We start from the raw sequence: 12317 nt of genomic DNA, 5'->3' as shown, positions 1-12317 counted from the left end.
AGCAAGGCACAAAAACAGTTTCTTCCCCCAGGCAATCTACCTCATGAACAGTTAAATGTTCCCCACTTATGCAAACAAAATTGAAACATCCTTATATTTATTTGTTACCCCTCCATCCTAGTACATCCCTGCATCTTTTTCAATCCTATCCCATTATCATTTATAGCACAATTGTTTATACACTTATTTATTTGGCTAAATTTTTTTTTATTTTATTTATTTATTTTTTATTTATTTATTTATTTATTTTATTTTTTTTATTTTATTTTATTTTTTGTCTGTGTGTTGGTGTCTCTGTGTACTGGAAGCTTATGTCACTAAAACAAATTCCTTGTATGCGCAAACATACTTGGCAATAAAGCTCTTTCTGATTTCTGATTTCTGATAAGGTTTATTAACCATGGTTCACCATCTGAACTGACTGTGCCTAGGAAAGCTATTTCCTCCTTATCTGACTCTTCATCAAGAGCCCCTGACCTGCACACTTTTGCATAGTGACACTTTTTCTGACACTGGTTACATGTTACTTCTCTAGCTGGGCACTGATTTTTACTGTTTGCTGGCATTCTACCACACCACATGCATCGTGTCTGGTTACCTGGCTGTGTCTGATCACTTTGTTCCAGCCTGCATTTTCTGCAGTCTTCCTTTGCCTTTGTCAAATTTATGTTTTGTTAGAATGCTGTCGACGTCTGTGGCCTCTTCCTTAAAGTTACTCTTCAACAGATCCTGTTGTTTGTGCACACTTTCGCTATGAATTTTGCTCGCTCAAAAATAAAATTTCTCCTCACCACGAAATGTCCCTCTAACTTCTCTTTGACAGTGTTGTACACGCTTGCCTCCTCCTCCGTCATCACGATATCTTCCGCCTCGTCCCCCATAGTATAGATTAAAGTGTTCACCTGGTTTTCCTCCAGCTGTAGCTCTAGACCCGATGCAATCCCGAATCTCTCAAACCTTCGAATTCACTTGGGCCACTCTTCTGGCTTTGTGAAATCAAACTTAGGTGGTGGGGGAATCTGTAATCACTCCATTTTCTTTCCTTCTCGTCCACCTCGAATGTAAATTAAGAGCAATGTTAGTTTTGCAAGCTAGCTAAACTTCAGACTTACAAACTACAGTTACCGTGAGTTCTCTCCAGTTCGATCAGCAAATCCACATCTCATGTTTACCTGACTCGAGAAACTGAAGTATTCTGACACCATGTAGAGTTAAGTGGATCGAACTTAACTAATAAACACAGAGACACAAGTCCAACATGTGCTCTCTAAGCCTAAATTTATTCAAGTGCTTATTTTACCACTTCCCCCACCTAACCACAAGGGGGCAACGTCACATGATGTGTCCTATAAAATCCATTACCACTACAGGTATTTTAAGCTAAAATTTCATATACATACTCCAGGGAAATCAGAGACTTATTTTACATCTTTAAAAAAGGGAACAATTAGGTTATTTTTAAGACATTACTTCCACTATAAGTTTTTTATATAAAAAATAGGTCAAATATTGAAGTTTGTGTCTTGGATCTTTTTTAACTCTATATGATTTTCATGATCCTCAGAATATTTTGTTGAATAAATATCTGAATAGGGGTGCTCCGATCACGATCGGCCGATCGTTAATGCGCATCTCATCAGTAAAGCCGGTTCTCTAATCAGCGGTTAATTCCATCAGGTGCGTGATTTGACCGCTTATTAGAAAACCGGCTTTATTGACGAGATGCGCATAACGATCGGCCGATCGTGATCAGAGCACCTCTATATCTGAACATGCATTACATCAAAATAAAGAACAGACCCTCTACTTTTACACAAAATAAGCAATTGCTTAAAGCATTCTTTTTTTTATATAAATACTTGAATGTGGGTATGTTTCATAAAGAAAAAACATTTTGAGCAAAAAGCTGAAAAAAACTAATTTTAATCAAATGCTACATCTGGATCATATTCAGTACTATTACAACAGCAAAAAAGCAGTACATAACTTCCATCAGCATATCTAAAGCTTGCACAGTCCTTCACCACTTCCAGGACCCAAATTTCACATGGTAACATTAGGCAGATTTCATTCAATGTTTATTATTGATGAACACAGTATTTTTCATATGGATATGCTTACTACTAGATCACTCGTTTCTGCATCTTCCTTGTCTGTGTTTTTGATCAAGTTATACTAAACTCATTCAGGATGCAATAGCGCAATAGTGCTCTGATCATGTAACTGCAAGAACAAGGAAACACGGAAAATTCTGGTTTGGCATGGAAAGAGTTAATGATACATAGTTTGTTGAGGAAATTACGACAGCTGACATTAAAACTTTTGTAAATAAAGAACATTTCAGTTCATTCACATTGCCAGTGTTTTTCTAGAATCTGTGCATGAATTAATTTACATTTAGTCATTTGGCAGATGCTTTTTTCCAAAGTGACTTACAAATGAGCACATTAGAAGCAATTAAAACAGACAAAAGAGCAATGATATCGGGTGCTATAACAAGTTAACAATAACACATACACATCCTGCAAAGATCCCATTAAACACGTTTCCTACATGGCATAAACTGATTGGTCACAAATAGACAGCAGTGATGTGGTTACTTCACTGTATGGATCTTCATGTGTCGCTTCAGATTACTTTTAAAAGAGAAACACTTTCCGCACTGATCACACGTGGTATGCGGTTTCTCTCTGCTGTGGGTCTTCTCATGTATTTTCATATTCCCTAACTGAGTGAATCTCTTGTCACAGTGTGAACACTTGTGAGGTTTCTCTCCAGTGTGAACTCTCTGGTGCAGTTTTAATTGTCTCGCTGTAGTAAAAGTCTTGTCACACTCAAAGCACATGTACTCTCTCAAACCAGTGTGTATTTTCTCATGTAAATGTAAACTCTGTAGCTGAGAAAAACTCTTTCCACATACAGAACAGGAATGTGGTTTCTCCTTGGTATGAACTGTCAGGTGTGACTTCAGGCTTGATGACCTAAGAAATGTTTTGCCGCACTGATCACACTTGTGTTTCTTCTCTCCGTTGTGGGTACTCGTGTGAACATGAAGATGAGGTCTGCTTCTGAAACTCTTCCCGCACTGATCACATGTGAACGGCTTCTCTCCGGTGTGGATCTGCATGTGTGCTTTAAGGTGTGGTTTTTGTCTGAAGCTCTTCCCGCACTGAACACACGTGAACGGCTTCTCTCCAGAGTGAACTCTCATGTGAACCTCAAGACTATTTTTGTTTGAGAATCTCATTTCACACTGATCGCACATAAACGGCTTCACTCCGGAGTGGATCCTCATGTGTAACTCGAGAGTATTTGTGTGTGTGAATCTCTTTTCACATATATCACATGAGTACGGCTTCTCTCCTGTGTGAATTCTCATGTGTACTCGAAGGTTTGTTGATTGTGTAAAGCTCTTCCCGCACTGATTACACGTGAACGGCTTCTCTCCAGTGTGAAATCTCATGTGAAGCTTAAGACATTGTTTGTTTGAGAAACTCTTCCCGCACTGATCACATGAAAACGGTTTTTCTCCAGTGTGGATTGTCATGTGTTTTTTAAGGGCTCCACTTCCAGTGAATTTATTTCCACATTGAGTACATGTGAACGGCTTCTCTCCGGTGTGAACCCTAAAGTGACACTCAAGACTTGTTTTGTGTGAGAAACTCTTCCCGCACTGATCACATGGGAATGGCTTCTCTCTGGTGTGAACTCTCATGTGTCCTTTAAGGTTTCCTTGTTGTCTGAAACTCTTCCCACACTGATCACACGTGAACGGCTTTTCTCCAGTGTGAACTCTCCTGTGAAGCTCGAGGCTGTTTTTTGTTTTAAATCTCTTCCCGCACTGATCACAGTTGAACGGCTTCTCATCGGTGTGAACGATCATGTGAGACACGAGAGCAGTTTTGTATGAGAAACACTTCCCGCACTGATCACAGGTGAACGGCTTTTCTCCAGTGTGGATTGTCATGTGTTTCTTAAGGTTGGCTTTTTCTGTGAATTCATATCCGCACTGATCACACGTGAACAGCTTCTTTCCAGTGTGAATTTCCATGTGACGCTTAAAACTTTGTTTGTGTAGGAAACTCTTCCCGCACTGATCACATGTGAACGGCTTTTCTCCAGTGTGAACTCTCCAGTGACATTCAAGATATAATTTGGATGTGAAACTCTTTCCGCACTGATCACATGTGAACGGTTTCTCTCCGGTGTGAACTCTAATGTGACGCTCGAGACTTTGTTTGGTTGAGAGACTCTTTCTACACTGAGTGCAGGTTAAAGATTTATTGGCTTTTCTTTTCTTTAAAATGGTTTTATTATTCTTTGAGCGACTCAAAGGGTTTTCTCCAGGTTTGTCATGATGCTCCTCCTCCATTTCACTCAGTTCTTCACTCTCCTCGCTCTCTTCCATCAGCTCTGAAAAAAAAGTAACTTCAAATGAACCAAAATATCTGGAGCAATATCTGTTTGGTTTCTGACATTCTTCCAAATATCTTCCTTTGTGTTCAGCAGAACAGAGGAATTTATACAGGTTTGAACCTACCTGAGGGTGAGAAATTTTGGCTGAAAAAAATGTTGTAAACTATATATTTTATCTTTATCTTAATTTAATTTAGTGCTTGAGGTTTTTTCACTTGAAAGTTCTTCACCATCATGAATAGTATTGATGAAAAGGATTTTCAGCCGAAAATATATGTTTCACCACCCAAAGTGTTCAGCTCACAGGTTTAACTCTCTCTCTAGCCGTCGTCACTGCGCTCAATATCCTGTTCAAAGAATATGTAGTCTGCTCAAATAACATGCTAAGAGGACATTTCTATGTAGTATAGTTGATTCTGTTTGCAGTAGTGCTACTGTGTGCTGGCAAAAACCCTCTTGTTCACTGATCTTCTCCCGCTACGTTCTGCTGACATGCTCTGATAACAATAGCTTTATAGAGCTGTAAATTATTGGGACATTACTGTACATTAAGTGGTCAAACAACAACAAAAGAAAAACTGTTATATTTGATTCTGTTACATAGAACCAAATAACCAATTCACTGATATTCAATATTAATATATTTTCCGTCAATCCCACTTTATATTAAGTGTCCCTAATATCTGTGAACTTACACTCTGGTTACATACTACATACACGTTTAGCTACTTTGTAAGTACATATTAGCCGTGTTTCCACTATCGAGCTAAGACCGGGCATGCTAGTGCGTGCCAGGGCCAGTCGCGTTTCCACTGTCACTTCCGGGGCTTGATCGTGCCTCGCCGGGTCTTTCCTCGGGGCCAACGGCCAGGGTTTTTGGGCCCGACGAAAACCTTGGGCCAAAGCGGGCCAGCTGGGGCTAGCGGAGGGGTTATGAACAAAGGCGGAGTTTCTCCGCGTCTAGAGAGCGTCAGCGCGGATCGTTTCAGAAAGATAACAGCTTTTACACCAACATTAAAGACGTTTTAAAATAAGTTGAGCTCAAAACTCACTCTTAGTTAGCAGCAAGTGTTTGAAATAACTTGATCCGATGTGGATTATAATCACTAAACAAGGCAGAAATATTTATAAGCGATGAAAAAGACTACATGCTAAACATTAACGTTACCATAGTAAACATGGTAAATATGACCGCTTGGATAAATCAGACGTCAGCTTCTTATTCTCTATTACAATTGTGTATTTATTAAGTAGCTAACATTTTATCTGTCGTCTCGTTTCACGAGTTTAGCTCCACGTTGCATATCATCAAAATATAATAATGATTTTTGTTCGGGAGCTTTTATAAAAAGAGAGAGTCTGCGCTGCGGATCATTTCAGAAAGATAACAGCTTTAACACCAGCATTAAACACTTTTTTTAAATAAGTCGAGCTCAAAACTCTCCTTCAGTCAGTGAGTGTTTGAAATAACTTGATCCAATGTGGATTATAATCACCATACAAGGCTGAAATATTTATAAGCGATGAAAAAGATATGCACGCTAAACATGTTACCATAATCAGACGTCAGCTTCTTATTCTATATTACAATTGTGTATTTATTAAGTATCTTATATTATCTGTCTCAAGCCTCGTCTCGAGAGTTTATCTCACGTTGCCTATTATAAAAGAATATAGAATATATGTTTTTTGTTTGGGAGCTTTTATAAAAATAGAGATATTATCATTCATTCTAAATATGACGGCTACTGTGGCTAATAAACAGAAACAGACTTGACTGAATAAGCAGGTTATTTTCATGAGCGTTAAAAATAAATAAATAAAATAGAAATAAGTGTATTTATGTGTGATTAATTTTGAGTCCTGATCAATTAAATCAATATGATCAATGTATCACTTATTCTATAGTTAAAACATCGATGCTTTTGAATTTGAATATATAACAAAGCATGCAAACAAACGGGCGCTTTTATCATGTTCGTTTTGTGATCGCACATGACTTATTTCTTAGTTTTCTGATAACTTCTCTTTGATGGTGAAATTTTGAGGTTGCATGACGTTGTTCTGAGAGGCGTTTAAAGGGCGTGTTTTAGTGACATGCGGCGGTGCTTCAGGCTCCACTGTGGAAACCCTGCGCTATTCTGGCCTCGGTGCTACTGGCCCGGGGGCCCGGCCCGCTTTAAGCCCTGGCTCGCACTGGCCCCACAAAAATGCAGCTATTGGTACATAGGATCTACAGCTGTGACATTTCTGTAGCTAAACACAAGTAAAACTCCTACGATTGGTTTGTGTAAGTATAAATTTGTAACAGGACATATATAATTACAATTTGTAACATTTATATGTATAAGAGTAATTGGAACCATTTGATTCAGGGGATGGAGATGGGTAGGATTAGTGGTGAAATGGGATCCAGGGGGTAGAGATGGGTAGGATTAGTGGTGAAATGGGATCCAGGGGGTAGAGATGGGTAGGATTAGTGGTGAAATGGGATCCAGGGGGAAGAGATGGTTAGGTTTAGTGGTGAAATGGGATCCAGGGGGTAGAGATGGTTAGGATTAGTGGTGAAATGGGATCCAGGGGGTAGAGATGGGTAGGATTAGTGGTGAAATGGGATCCAGGGGGTAGAGATGGGTAGGATTAGTGGTGAAATGGGATCCAGGGGGAAGAGATGGTTAGGTTTAGTGGTGAAATGGGATCCAGGGGGTAGAGATGGTTAGGATTAGTGGTGAAATGGGATCCAGGGGGTAGAGATGGGTAGGATTAGTGGTGAAATGGGATCCAGGGGGTAGAGATGGGTAGGATTAGTGGTGAAATGGGATCCAGGGGGAAGAGATGGTTAGGTTTAGTGGTGAAATGGGATCCAGGGGGTAGAGATGGGTAGGATTAGTGGTGAAATGGGATCCAGGGGGAAGAGATGGTTAGGTTTAGTGGTGAAATGGGATCCAGGGGGTAGAGATGGTTAGGATTAGTGGTGAAATGGGATCCAGGGGGTAGAGATGGTTAGGTTTAGTGGTGAAATGGGATCCAGGGGGTAGAGATGGTTAGGTTTAGTGGTGAAATGGGATCCAGGGGGTAGAGATGGGTAGGATTAGTGGTGAAATGGGATCCAGGGGGTAGAGATGGGTAGGATTAGTGGTGAAATGGGATCCAGGGGGAAGAGATGGTTAGGTTTAGTGGTGAAATGGGATCCAGGGGGTAGAGATGGGTAGGATTAGTGGTGAAATGGGATCCAGGGGGTAGAGATGGGTAGGATTAGGGATGTGTAAAGTAAGAGGAGTTGGTTCTCGAGTTGGAATTGGTGCTGCTGTAATACCAGTGTACTTATGGTAACTCCTCCGGAACTATCGTCTTAATATAAAGTGTGACATTCTGGACACCAACCACAATTTATATTAAAGGCCTAACTTACTGGCCACTGCTGTGTATCATCACAGTAATTACATGATAAATCTAATATACAGTTTAACACTTTCTTTACCAAAAAAGTGCTGTTAGTCCTGTTACACATTTGTACACATACCATCCAGTGGTTTGTAAAATGTGTGTAGTTACACAAACATCACAGCTGTAGATATTATGTACCAATGTGTACTTACACTGTGGTTACATACTGCATACACATCCAGTTACTATGTAAATACACAGCTATTAGGGACGCAATATAAAGTGGGACTGTGACTAGAAGTTATTTCTAAGATAAAGGCTACGAGCAAGTTATAAAATAGCCTACACTGCCTCAAGTTGTTCTAAACCAATATTTATTTGTTTTCTTCTCCTGACCTCAAAAGTTATTTTGAAGAATATTTGTTTGTAACCAAGAAAATAAAAATTCTGGTAAACCAATGACTCCCTTTTTCCATACCATGGAAGTCAATGGGGCCCAGCATTTGTTTTGTTACCAATATTCTTAAAAATAACTTTTGTGTTCGTGTTCAACAGAAAATAGTTCACTCAAAAAGTTAATTTCTGTCACCAGTCTGTCACCCTAATATTGTTCCAAACCTGTATGAGTTTCTATACCTTTAACAACAATTTAGTCACATATATACAGTTAACACAACAGTGAGGTTCAGGCTTGTACTGAAGAATGCACTTGATCAATTTTCATTGCATTAAATCTGGTAGTTTTAACCAAGATTATGCTAGATTTAATTTTCCACTTTTATCTTAACAGAAAATCCCAGTTTATTCCCTTTAATTTGCATGAACGTTTTCCAATTTTGAAAGTTCCCAGAATTATGCATCCCTAATCATGAATGTAGAATAAACACCAACCTGTTAGTTCTTCAGTGTCTTGTGTGTGTTTGATTCTGCAGGGCTCTGGATCGCTCATCTTCTCTCTGTCTCTCTTTTCTCTCATCTTCTCTCTGTTCTCTTTAATAAATTCAGTCTCTGAGAGGATTTCAGCTCTTCCTAAGGGCCGTCTTCACTTAAACTGATGGGAATCTCCCAAAATATATTGCTGAACAGCAGTGGGAGGAGTTTAACTGATGATGCATTCCAGTGTGGGAGGAGCTTCACTCATGATGAATTCCAGTGTGGGAGGAATTGATCTGTCAAAATAAAAACTAGCAGTTACTGAATCTGTTTTTATAGGGTCAAAATAAAAAATAGCAGTTACTGAATCTGTTTTTATAGGGTCAAAATAAAAAATAGCAGTTACTGAATCTGTTTTTATATGTCTGTTTTCATATGTCAAACTTCATTCAAATTATTTTTGAAAAAGTTAATTTATATACATAGAAAACCCATTAAGTGCAAAGTTGTGTATATTTTAATGTTTTAAATAACTTTTGTGAAAACAAATTGTGTATTTATTTAAAAATGAAACAGCATAGTTATTCGTTATGACCCGTACTTAATAAAATATACAGACAAAAAATGGATCATATTAGAATTTATTATACTTTAGATGATTACAAAGTTCTTGCTGACTAATGAAGGAAAATGTAAAAGTATAAAGATTAAACATGACAATTAATGAGTATTTTGGGGCTGCACTATGATCCTTAAATACAGTGTTTGAATATGACATAAAATGATTGTTGTTGTAAATATGCCAGTTTTTTTTCTATATAAGCCCATTTTTATCTTTGACCCATATAATAATAGACAAATGTAAGCATTTATATCTGTCTGTGTGTTAACATAACTGATGATAATTCAAACATTTGTGTTTTTAATTTGAACATTATTCTCTTTCTTCATTAAAATAATGATAGCTATATAGAAAAAGTAAAGAACTGTGTGGAAAGCGTTTTGGAAGCATAAAGACACGAATAAATGTACACATTTAAGGAACGATTGCATACCTTCTGTTGACACCAATGAAATGAGCTTTAACTGGCAATTTACAGGAGATCAGAAGACATCAGCATAATAAATGAGGCGAGAACAGGATCTATTGACATGAAATAAAGAGTGTTTCAGCAGCTCTGTTAATATGGATGAGCCTCAATCAACAAGACATTCAGGATCATCAGCAGATCATCTCACTTTATACTGAGTGTTTGCTCTTAGAAACACATTATTTGGGTTAGGATGGATGCTAAAAGTGTTCTGCTTAAAGATAATACTGTTATAATATAAAAACAAACACTAAAGTAACTCGTCTTCATTCACCACTACAGCTAAATAACTACAGCAGCATGTCCATATGAATCTAGCCTAAATATAGTTTGATTTTCAAAGTTCACTCATTGGAATAAAGTAATTATATCTTGTGTTAGTTTTGTGTGCAGAAACCGACAACAGTCATAAAACGTCCAGCAATACAAATTGCACCCGAGTACTAGTATTTACATCATCAAACTATACTCATATATTATCATTTACGTACATATTAAATGTTTCACATTGCTCATTATAAGCTCAATGTGATGTATTTATCAGTATCGTTCCAGTATATTTTTACCTTAAGAAAATCAGTCCAAAGAAATCCTAAGAGTAGGAAAAAAATCTCAACAAAATTAAGGGAATTTGATTTTGCTAATTTTAATGTCCACTTTAGAGTATCAAATAAACTCCATCTTTACACTGGAGAGGAAACAGTCTGTGAATGCATCTAATGTCACTTCAGATGTAGCTTCTGCTTCTGTTTAGCTGAGGTCCCATAAATGCATTTACATTACAACATTTCAAATGCATAAATAATTTTATAAGATTAATGTTTTAAATATATTTGAACGTACTGTTTTTGAAAGTAAAAAATTTTGGGAAAAATGCAATTCTTTTAAACATAAATACCAACTCACCAGTAGATGGCTGTAAATTTCTTTTATTTTTTTATGTGTTTTTATGAAAGGATTACTGAATCACTGACTCACGTGATTCGTTCATAAACATGGATTCGGTAACGAAACACCGCTGTGTCTTGCTGAGAGAAAACAGTTCTGCTGTGGCTTTGACTGAAACTTCATCAGCAAACCTGAGCCAAAACAGTCAATATTGTATTAAAATTGCGAACTTTGTGTCTGCCTGACTCACAATGAAGAACTGATCCACATGGACGACATATTTACATGTGGATGTGAGCAAAAACTATAAGGCCTCCTTCTCAGGGGCGTCACTGCTGTGGGAAAATGGGACAGAGCGCATAAGGTCCAGAACGAAGTCCTTTAGAGGGCTTGATCAAAGATGGGAAACATGAATCCTCTAATGATGTTCAAAACGTGTTGTAATAGTTTCTATTGTCTGTAAAAACTTGATCAGTACATGTTTATCCATACAGAAATAATACACTGCAATATTGGACCTTTAATGTGTTTCTTGTTTTCTGCTTTCCTTGTGTAATCCCATCATAGGTTCCTCTCTGTAAGTTTTCTATTTGACTCACTTTCTGACACAATTTACGATCAAAATCCACTTCAGACCATAACGTATTGATTAGTTACTGATCATTTATTTTAACTTTTACACTTCTAAAACAGGTAGTTAGTTGTTTCTGCACTGTAAGTATGATTTCTCAATGGTAGTGTAAAACAAAGTATTTTATAGACTTTTCATTGAGGCCCTAAAGCCCCGATATACTTCAAACGAAATCGAAGAACGAACTGATATGACGTTATTTCAAACAAATTCAGGCAGAACCGAAGTTAGTTCAGGGTTCATTTCCTCAATTCGAAACAGCTGAACAAGGCGAACTTTCTAGGGTAGTTTCTTTGGCTCCTAAACACCTTTGAGTTTCTATTGGTCAGTGGTGGTTACACAATCGGTGGGTGTGATCTGAGACTCCACCTTCTTTGACGTGAGAGTTTTTTCCCCGGTTCGTTTCTCATTCAACAGAGGTCAAAGCTATGAAAAGAATGAAAGGAGAGTGTTAAGATATAAGGTAGAAAGTACCAAATACATGTGTTTCAAATAAGGGTTACACCATACTGCTGTTGCTGCTGTTGTTCTTTAAATAAGTGAATTTAAAGGGTAAACAATAAATGAAATGCCAAATGAACATACAATAATAAACCTTTGATTCTATCAAAAGTAAATCATGACACCACATAAAAAGGTGTAACAATTTATCCAGTTTAATAAAATAAATGATCACTAATAAAATAAAGTAACAAGCTGACTTCAATATTTTTTCCACATCATGCTACAGTTTTCATACTGAGACATTCACACTTCCCATAAAGGACTGATTCTGGTTCTTTTGTATTGCAAACATAATACTTGACTCTGAACTGCTGCTAATCATTATTCTTTTGTCCATAATATTCTGACCATTGGTGCCCGTCTCACACCTATAATACCTACACTTCATTATTTCATTGTTGTTGTGTTTAGGGCAGACGCGTAAGAGTCGTGACACGTTTACATTAATCTACACCCGGCTTCAGCAGCACGGGGTGTTGGAAGATCCCAATATACTTGAAAGAAATCTGAGAACTAACTGAAATTAT

At 37.6% G+C, this 12317-nt stretch overlaps 1 protein-coding gene across 1 annotated transcript; it reads right to left on the bottom strand.

Moving 5' to 3' along the window:
• Positions 1 to 1763: 1763 nt before the first annotated feature.
• LOC127952706 (gastrula zinc finger protein XlCGF57.1-like) lies at positions 1764 to 8828 on the bottom strand. The gene is made up of 2 exons (XM_052551397.1): positions 8695 to 8828; positions 1764 to 4413 (listed from the first exon to the last, which is right to left on the bottom strand). The coding sequence occupies exons 1-2, from the start codon at positions 8777 to 8779 to the stop codon at positions 2597 to 2599; spliced, it is 1902 nt and encodes a 633-aa protein (XP_052407357.1). The 5' UTR covers positions 8780 to 8828; the 3' UTR covers positions 1764 to 2596.
• Between the last annotated feature and the right edge of the window lie 3489 nt (positions 8829 to 12317).

This window comes from Carassius gibelio, chromosome B3 (genome assembly GCF_023724105.1).
Source record: "Carassius gibelio isolate Cgi1373 ecotype wild population from Czech Republic chromosome B3, carGib1.2-hapl.c, whole genome shotgun sequence".
NCBI classification, from domain to species: domain Eukaryota; kingdom Metazoa; phylum Chordata; class Actinopteri; order Cypriniformes; family Cyprinidae; genus Carassius; species Carassius gibelio.
The sequence above is the reverse complement of the archived record's forward strand: the minus strand, read 5'-3'. Positions and strand labels throughout refer to the sequence as shown.

Bases quoted from the DNA above. Each gene is read 5' to 3' on its own strand.
- LOC127952706 (XM_052551397.1), bottom strand. From the start codon at position 8,779: ATGAGAGAAAAGAGAGACAGAGAGAAGATGAGCGATCCAGAGCCCTGC. The intron at 4,414-8,694 runs GTTGGTGTTTAT...CTTTTTTTTCAG, and splicing joins AGACACTGAAGAACTAACAG to AGCTGATGGAAGAGAGCGAG.